This window comes from Leptinotarsa decemlineata, unplaced genomic scaffold (genome assembly GCF_025532065.1).
Source record: "Leptinotarsa decemlineata unplaced genomic scaffold, Ldec_3_MD MMD2_tig00000576_RagTag_RagTag, whole genome shotgun sequence".
Lineage (NCBI taxonomy): Eukaryota > Metazoa > Arthropoda > Insecta > Coleoptera > Chrysomelidae > Leptinotarsa > Leptinotarsa decemlineata.
The window spans coordinates 9,085,458-9,097,020 of NW_027412551.1; the positions used below are offsets into that span (position 1 = coordinate 9,085,458).

At 35.1% G+C, this 11,563-nt stretch overlaps 1 protein-coding gene across 2 annotated transcripts in view; it reads left to right on the forward strand.

The window, feature by feature from the left end:
* The window catches only part of cysu (peroxidase homolog), a 99,717-nt gene extending 89,106 nt beyond the window's left edge, over nucleotides 1-10,611 (forward strand). For both annotated transcript variants that reach the window (XM_074174388.1, XM_074174387.1), the window contains exons 11-14: nucleotides 4,114-4,444; nucleotides 5,116-5,247; nucleotides 6,681-6,827; nucleotides 7,513-10,611. In XM_074174388.1, coding sequence (XP_074030489.1) covers nucleotides 4,114-4,444; nucleotides 5,116-5,247; nucleotides 6,681-6,827; nucleotides 7,513-7,621 — 719 coding nt within the window. In that variant the 3' untranslated portion in view covers nucleotides 7,622-10,611. The remainder of the gene's footprint in view (nucleotides 1-4,113; nucleotides 4,445-5,115; nucleotides 5,248-6,680; nucleotides 6,828-7,512) is intronic.
* Nucleotides 10,612-11,563: the final 952 nt, after the last annotated feature.

The following is an 11,563-nucleotide window of genomic DNA, read 5'->3' on the forward strand; positions in this document are numbered from 1 at the left end:
TGGATCTCTAATAAACATTGAAATATAAATATAGAGGGAACTGTCATAATTCCTAATCTTATAAAATGAGATTTGCATGAATCTCTAGGACCCAATCCTACAATGATTCTGACCGCACGTTTCTGCATCACAAAAATCCTGGAAGTATGGATAGAGTTACCCCAAAGTAAAATTCCATAAGTCAGGTGGCTATGGACAAGAGAAAAGTAGGAAATCATGAGTATATCTGTGCTGACAGATCTTTTCAGTCTTCTCATGAGAAAGAGTTGACAAGCCAGCTTCTTCGAAAGAATATCAATATGATGGGACCATTTAAGTGACTGGTCTAAAATAATACCTAATAGCTTCACAGACTGATTACTGTTAGATGAAAAATTGGAAGAAAAATCAATTTCTGTGTTTTTGATTGGTTTTGTGTCGGACCATTCGGTATTAACCATTCATCGATCTTTTCAATCAAGGTTTCATCCTTCTGTTTCAAATTGACAAGATTCGAGTCCGAGAAATAAAATGTAGCATCATCTGCATATAAAAGCCCCTTCACAAACTTAAGGTGATCAAATATATCATTGATATAAATAATGAACAGAAGTGGTCCTAGAACCGATCCTTGAGGTACACCACAAGTGATATCCCGAAATGAAGAGGGTACAGAGTTCAGATGAACTGTTTGACTACGCCCTGTGAGGTAAGATTTGAAAAATGTGTTTGTGACTCCTCTTACACCATAGTATTCAAGTTTGTCAAGTAAAACTTGATGTGATATGCAATCAAATCCCTTGCTCAAGTCACAAAAGGTAGATGCCGTGAATTTCCTTTTTTCAAAAGCATCCACAACATCATTCACCAATCTCGACACAGCATGTATAGTTGAGCGGTTTTTCCTAAATCCATATTGATGTTCATTCAAGTATTTGAATTTTTCAAAGTAGTCAGTTAATCTTTTCTTAGCTATGATTTCAATCACCTTGCCAATAATGGGAATAATCGATATTGGATGATAATTTTCCAACATGTCAATGTCACCTTTTTTGAAAATTGGAATAAGTTTCGTTTTTTTGAAAATATCAGGAAAAAATCCTTGACTGAAACACAAATTGCACAGTATAGCAATGGGTTCAGAGATAATATACACTATTTCTTTCAACATCACACTATTCAGCTCATAAATATCGAAACAATTCGATTTTTTCATGTCATGTATTACCTCTATGACCTCGTTGCGTGTGGTTGGAGCTAAGAAGAATGAATTTGTATTAGCAGGTATTGATTTTAGATAGTTTCTTGCTGAGTGAGTTGTTTGTGGCAGTTGATCAATTAGTATTTTGGCAATAGTAGAGAAGTAATTAACAAACTCTTCTGCGTTTAAATTAGGTGATGGGTGGGTATTTGAACTTTTTTTTCCTCTTTCTTGGTTAATAATTTTCCATGTATCCCTGGCCCTATTATTCGAATTAAGAATGTAGGTGTCATATTTCAGACGTTTTGCTTCTTCAAGCGAGCAATTATAGTATTTCTTGAATTCTTTGAAGATCTCTTTATCCTGTGTCGAATTACTAGAATCACTTATTACTTTCAATGCATTCAATATGTTTCGGATTTCTTTCAGTTCCTGATTGAAAAAATTCAATGGTGATTTGCAGTTATTGTTGGCTGTCTTCCTTATTGGAAAATTTTTTGTAACTTGATATTGTAAGGAACTAAATATTGCGATAAGATGTCGACGTCAGTACAAGTATGAAATATATTCATATCCAAGTTTTCGATTGATTCTTTGAATTTGGATAAGTTACGAGTTGTAACTTGACGAAATAAAATTTTTTCAGGACTATCATTGGAAGGTGCAATAATTTTAATATATTGACCTCGGTGATCAGATAAACATGTCTCTAATATCCCAACATCGTACAAAGAAGAGTCGAGATTTGTAAGAATGTTGTCAATGCAAGAAGTGGTATCGGTTCTCGGATCAATTCTGGTGTACTCTTTTATAGTTATTTCCAGCCCAATATTCCACACGTATTCGATCGGTGAAAGATCGGGGGATCTGGGTGGCCATGGTAAGCGGTTAATGTCATGCTGAGCCATAAAGTCTTGATTTACTCTAGCCACATGCGATCTAGCATTGTCTTGTTGAAATATGGGGTTCTCGATAGTCTCAAGATATAGAAGGACATGAGGCTCCACTACTTCGTGAATGTAACGAAGAGCTGTCATGTTGCCTCTAATAAAGACTAAAGGTGTCCTGCTACCATTTGCAATGGCACCCCATACCATTCAACCAACAGTTTGGTGAACATGCCTCTCCACATCAAACTGGGGATCTCGTCTTTCACCACGACGCTTTCTTACTCTTGCTCGTCCATCGTGCATACCCAAAAAAAAGTGAGATTCATCGCTGAAGACTAAGCGTTTCCACTGTTGATCCCAATTTAGTCTGTCTCTGCACCAGTGCAATCGGTTGCGTTGATGCTCGAGAGTCAGGGGCAACACCCAACGGGGATGATTAGAAAAAAGTCCAAAACTCATTATTCGCCGATATACTTTGCGAATTCTTTGGTTTTTCAAACCACTGACTCGCAATTGTCCTAGTAGAAATAATACGATTCCTAAGAGCTAAAAGTTTTAATCGGCGATCTCCACGAGCTGTTATTTCCCTGCGACAACCGTTGCCCCTAGCTCTATGTTCTTGGCCTTCTTGGGACCATGCCTAATAACATCTTAGAATAGTACGCAAAGATCGATTGGTTCTTCTTGACATTTCTCTAACTGAAAAACCTGCCTCACGTAAACCAACAATTCGTCCTCTCTCAAAATCACTAAGTTAAGGAATACGACGAAGTCTTCGCAATACAAAACACTTTACAACAAATTCTTTAACAATTAAAGTACAAATAGGAATAAAAATTGGAAAAATGGTGAATGCTCGCACAAAAAACAGGTAAAAAACTGGTCAGAATGGTCGATGCGGCTGAAATTTTACTGGCTTTTTACTGGCCTCAACATAAGTACACAAGCTAAGCATTATTGAAATATTTTCAATATAAACGGGTGTTTATCTTTCTTTGTCACTTAGTATATTAACCCAATTTTTATACTGACGGAATTAATCGACTCATGTCACGTATATTACTGGAGTTTTTTTCCATCACCACATCGTTATTTTTAACACCTCGACATGTGTTTCGATCACCAAGTGATCATCTTCAAGAGGAAGATTAAACAGTTTATTCTTCCTCTTTAAGATGATCACTTGATAATCGAAACACGTGTCGAGGTGTTAAAAATAACGATCTGGTGTTAGAAATAAACTCCAGTAATGAGAGTTCCACTCGATAGTTCACAATACCGCGATACGTGTTTCTTCAGACGTCACAGTACTCGAGTATTATGACGTCTGAAGATGCTACTGCACAGCATTTTCAAAAAAAAAAATTCAAGGAGAAATCATATATTGAAGAAAACATTTACTGTTCGATTTGAAAAATCAAGAAAAAATTGTTTTCGAGTTTCCATTCAGCCAGTGGCGAAAAAGGTTGTGATCAAATATTATTCGCTGATAAAAAAAAGCAACATTTTTCAATCATCCTCATGACAAAAGAGGCTTAGAAGGAGTTTTCATTGAGAAAAGGTACAGCTGAATAATTGAATAGAACTGGCCGATACTTGATGAAAATCCATATTGAAACTACTTAATACAGTTTATTGCATGATTTACACTATAAAAGGGTTTTACAAAAACCGCGACACGTGTTTCGCTATAGAATAGCTTCCTCAAGCATAAAATGTTTACGCTTTAAAATTATACAATAAACTGTATCAACTAGTTTTTCTGCAGCTGAATAGATCAGTATTTTGACGCAATTTTGAGTACAACTTCTGAACCGCTCGGTAAATTTCCATGAAATACTATGTTTTTCGAAACAACTTTTTGATGGAATCCGCTATTATGGTAATCAACATATTTCATTTTCTAAAAAAATTATACAAAACATTTTTTGATAACTCCAATTCATAATAGAAGCTCAATGTAACACACACACGCCGTGATTCCATTTCATTTTGATGGAAATAATACGCCTTCTTCTTTTATAAACTTTGGTCTGATTTCAGCTTCGAAGAGACTTTCCGATCTTATCCGACGACCGCACGATCTCTACCGAGCAGGAGTTTTAGACGAGTACGTCATGGGTCTCATGAACCAAGTAGCGCAGGCCATGGATGACTCCATAACTCAGGAAGTTACGAACCATCTCTTCAAGAAGGTAGGAGCCAAATTTGGTATGGATTTGGTCAGTTTCAACATGCAAAGAGGTCGTGAATTCGGTTTGCCCGGCTACATGGAATACAGGAAATTCTGCGGGCTACCTTGGTCGGACAACTTCCAAGACTTATTCGGATCTATGTCCAACGAAACTGTGGAAAAGTACACAACGATTTTTGAGTGAGTCTATTTCGTCATCATTAGTGTTTACATCAAGCATGTTATAGTCATAATAGTTAATTTAATAATTGGACAACAGTAGAGAGGATTTGGAGTAAGATGATCTAAGAAAAGAGATACAACTTTCAAAAAAATCGTATCAAAACCTTTCCTGTTCACGCAACTTTGTTTGATTTTTCCATGGGCCATAAATTTCAGAAAGTTATCTCATGACAAATGAGAATAAAACTTTCTATGATTTTTACCCCTTATATTCGCAACTAACTTTACTGCAGTTTTGTCTCATAAGGACATTTTTCAAACAAATACAAAGTTGGCAGAATTCTCGAAAGTAATTTTCTTTAATGTATTTTTTAGTTTCGCAACTCCAGCTGATGAGATATTGCTCGATGATCAGTCCATCTCGTTGGTGTTTCCAAGTTTCTCTTCTAGTCTTGTTATCAATACGTTCTTGGAATTTCTGTTGATCTGGACATCTTTCTCCGCCAATATTTTGAACTTTGAACTGCTATCAACAACTACATAGATCCAAAAAAGGGTTCTCGGTGTTGATTCTCATTATATCCGTCATATTCAAAACGAAACCGAAGTTTTTTTTTTCATTTCCCTTAAATAATCAGGATCTTACCCTATTGAATCCTGAATTCAACTACTGCATCTCTCATTTACAGGCATCCTAATGACGTTGACTTATGGTCAGGAGGTGTTTCAGAGAAGCCTTTACCAGCGAGCATGTTGGGGCCCACATTCGCCTGCATAATAGCTACACAATTCAGCTATTCTCGACGAGGCGACAGATTCTGGTAAGTAAACATATGGAAGAGGTTTACAGCCAGTTTCAAACGTTGAGACTTGATATGATATGTGATGCGATGTGATTTGAGATGTGATGTGATGTGATGTGATGTGATGTGATGTGATGTGATGTGATGTGATGTGATGTGATGTGATGTGATGTGATGTGATGTGATGTGATGTGATGTGATGTGATGTGATGTGATGTGATGTGATGTGATGTGATGTGATGTGATGTGATGTGATGTGATGTGATGTGATGTGATGTGATGTGATGTGATGTGATGTGATGTGATGTGATGTGATGTGATGTGATGTGATGTGATGTGATGTGATGTGATGTGATGTGATGTGATGTGATGTGATGTGATGTGATGTGATGTGATGTGATGTGATGTGATGTGATGTGATGTGATGTGATGTGATGTGATGTGATGTGATGTGATGTGATGTGATGTGATGTGATGTGATGTGATGTGATGTGATGTGATGTGATGTGATGTGATGTGATGTGATGTGATGTGATGTGATGTGATGTGATGTGATGTGATGTGATGTGATGTGATGTGATGTGATGTGATGTGATGTGATGTGATGTGATGTGATGTGATGTGATGTGATGTGATGTGATGTGATGTGATGTGATGTGATGTGATGTGATGTGATGTGATGTGATGTGATGTGATGTGATGTGATGTGATGTGATGTGATGTGATGTGATGTGATGTGATGTGATGTGATGTGATGTGATGTGATGTGATGTGATGTGATGTGATGTGATGTGATGTGATGTGATGTGATGTGATGTGATGTGATGTGATGTGATGTGATGTGATGTGATGTGATGTGATGTGATGTGATGTGATGTGATGTGATGTGATGTGATGTGATGTGATGTGATGTGATGTGATGTGATGTGATGTGATGTGATGTGATGTGATGTGATGTGATGTGATGTGATGTGATGTGATGTGATGTGATGTGATGTGATGTGATGTGATGTGATGTGATGTGATGTGATGTGATGTGATGTGATGTGATGTGATGTGATGTGATGTGATGTGATGTGATGTGATGTGATGTGATGTGATGTGATGTGATGTGATGTGATGTGATGTGAAGTGATGTGATGTGATGTGATGTGATGTGATGTGATGTGATGTGATGTGATGTGATGCGATGCGATGTGATGTGATGTGTGATGTGATATGTGAAGTATATATGATGTTTGATGCGATGTGATGTGTGGTGTGATGTAATATCTGTTTGTTCAATATCTGATGTAGTATGTGTAATGTATATGTGATGTGCGATTTGTGATGTGATATGATATGATGTGTAATATATGATGAGTTGAAGTTAAAACAGTGGTATCTTTTGGCGGGACCGTCCCGAATATATTCATATTTCAATTGCATTGTAAAAATCACGTTTGTTTCAGGTACGAATTACCCAATCAGCCGTCTTCATTCACACCAGAACAATTGCAAGAAGTTAGAAAAGCTCGATTGGCAAGGATAATATGTGATAACACGGATTTGATAGATACCATTCAACTATATCCAATGGTCCTACCAGATCACGAAATGTAAGTGTTAATATTCCCAATCAACCTATCATCTTCTTTCAAATGGAAATCACTTCTAGATATGTCAATTTGAAAAAGCTACGTGCAAAGACCTGCTTTTTTGGAAATAACGGAAGCAATGAAAGTCACACCAACAGCTACACTGGTGCCGCTGTTGACTCCTTCTTTTCATCCTATGATAATGAGAGGAGCAAGGGCGGCCCAGTTCAGTCTAGAAAATTCAGAGTTACATGGGATCGGGCCAAACAGAAATTTCTGAATATGTGAGATCGAAATATTGTCTAGCCTACTCTTAATAATGTCATAAGAATAACTCGGCATACATTAAAGAGGATATGATGTTTCAACAAGGTGTTTCTTCAGAGTACTAACAAAATATGCGTATTATTCAAATGCCAGATCTATATAGGTCATTAGATAGGAGGAAGGAGTGCAACTGAGTCGCCTCTTTGGTTACTTGAATAATACAGTAAGTTTTGAAAAAAAACTATTGAATTCAAGCTTGATATGTTTTCTGATTTTTGCGAAAAACCCTTTCCCTATTAGGGGTGCCTAGCTGCCTAGCGGCACGTTTCGATCGCGAACCCTGTATATAAGTATACATAAATATTTTTTAATTTTTATCATTACTTCTCGAACATCCCTCGTATAAGCATACTGTTGATCAAAACTATTTTTTTTTCAGAAATCCCCGAGTTCCTTGTCGCTCTGGAGTAATACCGGGCATAGATCTGTCAAAATGGGCAGAATTTCCACCACACCCGATTGAATTTGAACATTTTTTAAAGAAATAAGACCACCTTATGATGGAAGTGAATAGCTTTCAAGTTAAAGATGCCATTTAATTAGAGTAACTGTCTCATAGGAATATACAAAAGTCTGGGAAGCACATTTTTTATGTCTCAATTAGTATTGTAGAGAATGAACGTCAGTACCATAAACAATGAATCTTGTGTGCTCTCAAGACTGACTGGGATCATCGTTAGTTTAGGAGTATCAAACAAATCTCATACGTTCATAAAGTATAAATATATTCACACATTTGTACAGACACACATCTCTGATATAGGAAAGTCGTTCGATAGAAATATTTGAAGTTGATATATTTATTTTTTTAATAAAACTAGTTTTGTTTTCAATATATTCGCCAAGTACAAGAAAAATGAACTCGGTGTTTACCGTAGTTTACAAATTTCATGCCTGAAGTTTCGTTTACAATGCGACATACATTACCACAGGTGACAAGGCCACGATTAGGTTCGGTGTTTCAGTTATAAAAATTCAAAACATAAAGTCAAAGAATATGCAATTAACATAGATGAAGTCTGACTACTCACACCTCAACAATACAGAAATCAGGTCTAGACCACCTATTGAATAAAACCGGAACCCATTGACCGCATCGCCTTTAATGATATCTACCGCAGTTGTAGACAAAACATCGGGCATGAAAACCCGCAGACCACGGCCAATAAACCCGGAAAATAGCTTTAACGAAGTTATCTCCGGCAATTCGTTGATTAAATAGGTTAGCCAATACATGCAGTCTTTTACTATCACTACAGTATAATTGTTTTTGAACATTGATAAATCAACAAAGTCAAAGTGAAAGTCAAAATATGAATAAATGAATTTTGCCTGAGTGCCTTATTTCTAATATTAAATAGGTAGTTTTAGAAAAAAAAATTATCATTTTCAGAAAAATTATTTTAGCGACTTGCGAAGAACAGTTATACATATAAACTCAATGTAGGATTAGTCAGTGAATTCAGAAATGTATTATTTATCAAACATGATGACCCACAATGCATTTTGATTTCAAAGTTATTCAGTTTCAGAGTTTCAGCTTTCCTGTAAAACGCACTCTCTACTTTGATGAAAAAATAGTAAAACGGATTCTCCCAAATAGATCTCTTATTCAATACGATATTCACGAACGTCCAGCTATGATCAGTGGCGTACATAAGGTCATATCCAGGAGCCCCGATCCTTCCTTGAAATGTTTAAAAATATATTAGCATATCCTAGCTGCTCAATGAGACGTTATCAACAAAATAATTCATTTAGGGAGTTATTATAATAAATGCAAGTATATACTCTGGAGGTACTGGATGCCCCCTCCTCTATGTACGCTACTGGCAATGGCGAGTGTTTCTTTATACCCAGATTAAACCGATTCAGGATGGTCAACTGGCATCATAATTTGGATCGCTTGAATCTAAAAAATATTTGTTGCATGCAGCATTTCTATTTTTACAGATAAATATCCCAACTTTGAAATTTACCTTGAACTATTTCTTTATTCATCTCAAGAAACCGATCTGTTGATGCAAGAGATTTCAACAGGAATGAAAAGAATATTACAGTACTCAATATAACAACAACAAAGAATAATTTCTTGGTAGTTTAAAAATAATCAGTGACAAAAAATCTTCAAGTTTATTCAACAAAAGATTTATTTTTAAATTTTTCTAGGGTTTTTTTTATTCTATCTATTCTATTCTAATGATGGACTTCTTCAATTTTTTGAAATTCAATGTTGGAATTTGTATCACTCCTAAACACTTTATGTATAAACATACATATTTCCATTTTATGAACAGTTTGAATATCTAAAAGATGTTCATGGCCTGTTTCAGATGGAATAATTCAAATACATTTCAAAAGTAACATTCTATACGTTCATACATTTTTGTATTCATAGTAGTTTATTTTACAAAGGAATGTCCTATTTTGGTACCCTGATAAAACAGATCTTTCTGAATAATATGAGAAATAATGGTGCCATTGAAAATGGCGTGAAATTGAAATATCTGCCAAAAAAACTCAACAAGTGGGTAGTTAAAAAAATCAGAGGTACCGATTTGGTATCCCCGTTAGATCATGAGTATATTCATCATGCAGTATATTTCCACCAAAATAGGACATTTCTATGAAAAATAAAGTTATGAATTAAAAAATGTATCAAAATTCAGAGTGTAGCATTTGGAATTCCAAAGTTAAGATAATTTCTTGTAAAACTGGAAATGCTGCATAATTTTTTTGATCCAATCGATCCCAATTATATAATATGAACCACCAAAATTTCAAAAAAAGTGATAGAACGAACCTGAATCGGTTTACACCCGGTATAGTTTACAATTTTTATTAAGACTTTTAAATCACACATCCAAACGTTTTAACTGTAAGTCACAAATTCGGTTCTTTTTCAAATTGTGCAATGAGATGTATGACCAACTTTAAAACTTATTAATATAATTTAACAAAGTTGTGTTACTGATAAAGCTCACTTTATACACTATGCTCAATATAAGGAGGCCAGTATGGGAAAATTGAAAACCCTGATAGCACGTTCATTCTGAATGTATCTGTTTTTTGAAATACAAGATAGCGGACAAAAATTTTGGTTAGTACCTTGTTGTGGCCAAAATGTTTATGCTAAATATAAACTTCTAATGGAACCTTACAAAGCAGTAAAGTAGGTTCATATGCCTTATGTCTTCATCTATTTATCAAAAGATTCATTGATTACTTCCTTCCGTTCTTTGGAAGATTCCCACATTTTTCTGTATCAAGATGGAGTAGTAGAAAGCCATGAACTTTCTTTCCCAAAAAAAACAGGTACATCCTAGAAATATAAATGAATAACTTTGAAATATTACCTGAAGCATACTTATTTTTGTTCTATGATGTAAATATATATTTATTTAATATTGCAATGTAGTCTAGTGCTATTTTTTTACTTTTGTAAGGTGTAATTAAATATATTAACATTTATCACATTGTTTTATTGTTTTATCTCGGCTTATCCTCATTAATTAGTTATTACTGTTTTCCAAGCAAATTCGTCACTGATATTTTGCTTTTGGATCTCATCATATAATTCCAACAAATTTACTTATGCAACATCATGTTATTTATATTCATCATCATATATTCGTCTCTCCCAACCTACCTACACTGTAGTTCTGATGAATGCCTAAAAACAACTACATCCCCGACTAATACCACGCTGGATATTGAATTACAGATGACACACACGTATGCAAGATACCTCACAGACATTAGTCTTGGAGATGTTTCTTGTTCATCTAGCAGAACTTTGCTGAAATAAAGTTATTTGTAGTAATTAAGCAATTCCGAGATCAGATTTGAATTAATTAAAATGGTTTTGAAATATCAAAAATAATAGTGACCCCAAAATTGAAACTCTGTTACTCAATGATAAAGCTGTTCTTTACATATGATTTGCATTTCTGAAGATGTTATTGAATTCAAAGTGAACCCTTTTCTCTTACTCCATAATGGTGGAGCTTTTCCAGCAGTGAGAACACTACTGATGTTCCATCCCCAGTCTTTACGTTTGGTGTAGTAATGAAATTATTTAGATTGCCAGATTTTCTTCCCCCTAATCCAAACTGTTGAGAGTTTCAAATGTCAGAATCAAATTAGTAAAGTTTACTAAAGCTGGAGACAATGATATACAGGCCATAGATTTTATAGATCGCCCCTTTCATCTCCTTCATAAAGGTTGTAGGATCTTTATAAAAAAAACCAACACCCAGAAATATTCGTTTTGAAATATTCCAAAACTTATAACCAATTCTCCATGTTCTCATAGTCAAGATTCAGTTTTTTATGTATTCTTTGAAAATCGTGTACGTGTGAATGATATCCCTAAAAGATTCAGTTTCTTTCTTTTTCAATTGACCAGAGTATGGTCAATTGAAAAAGAA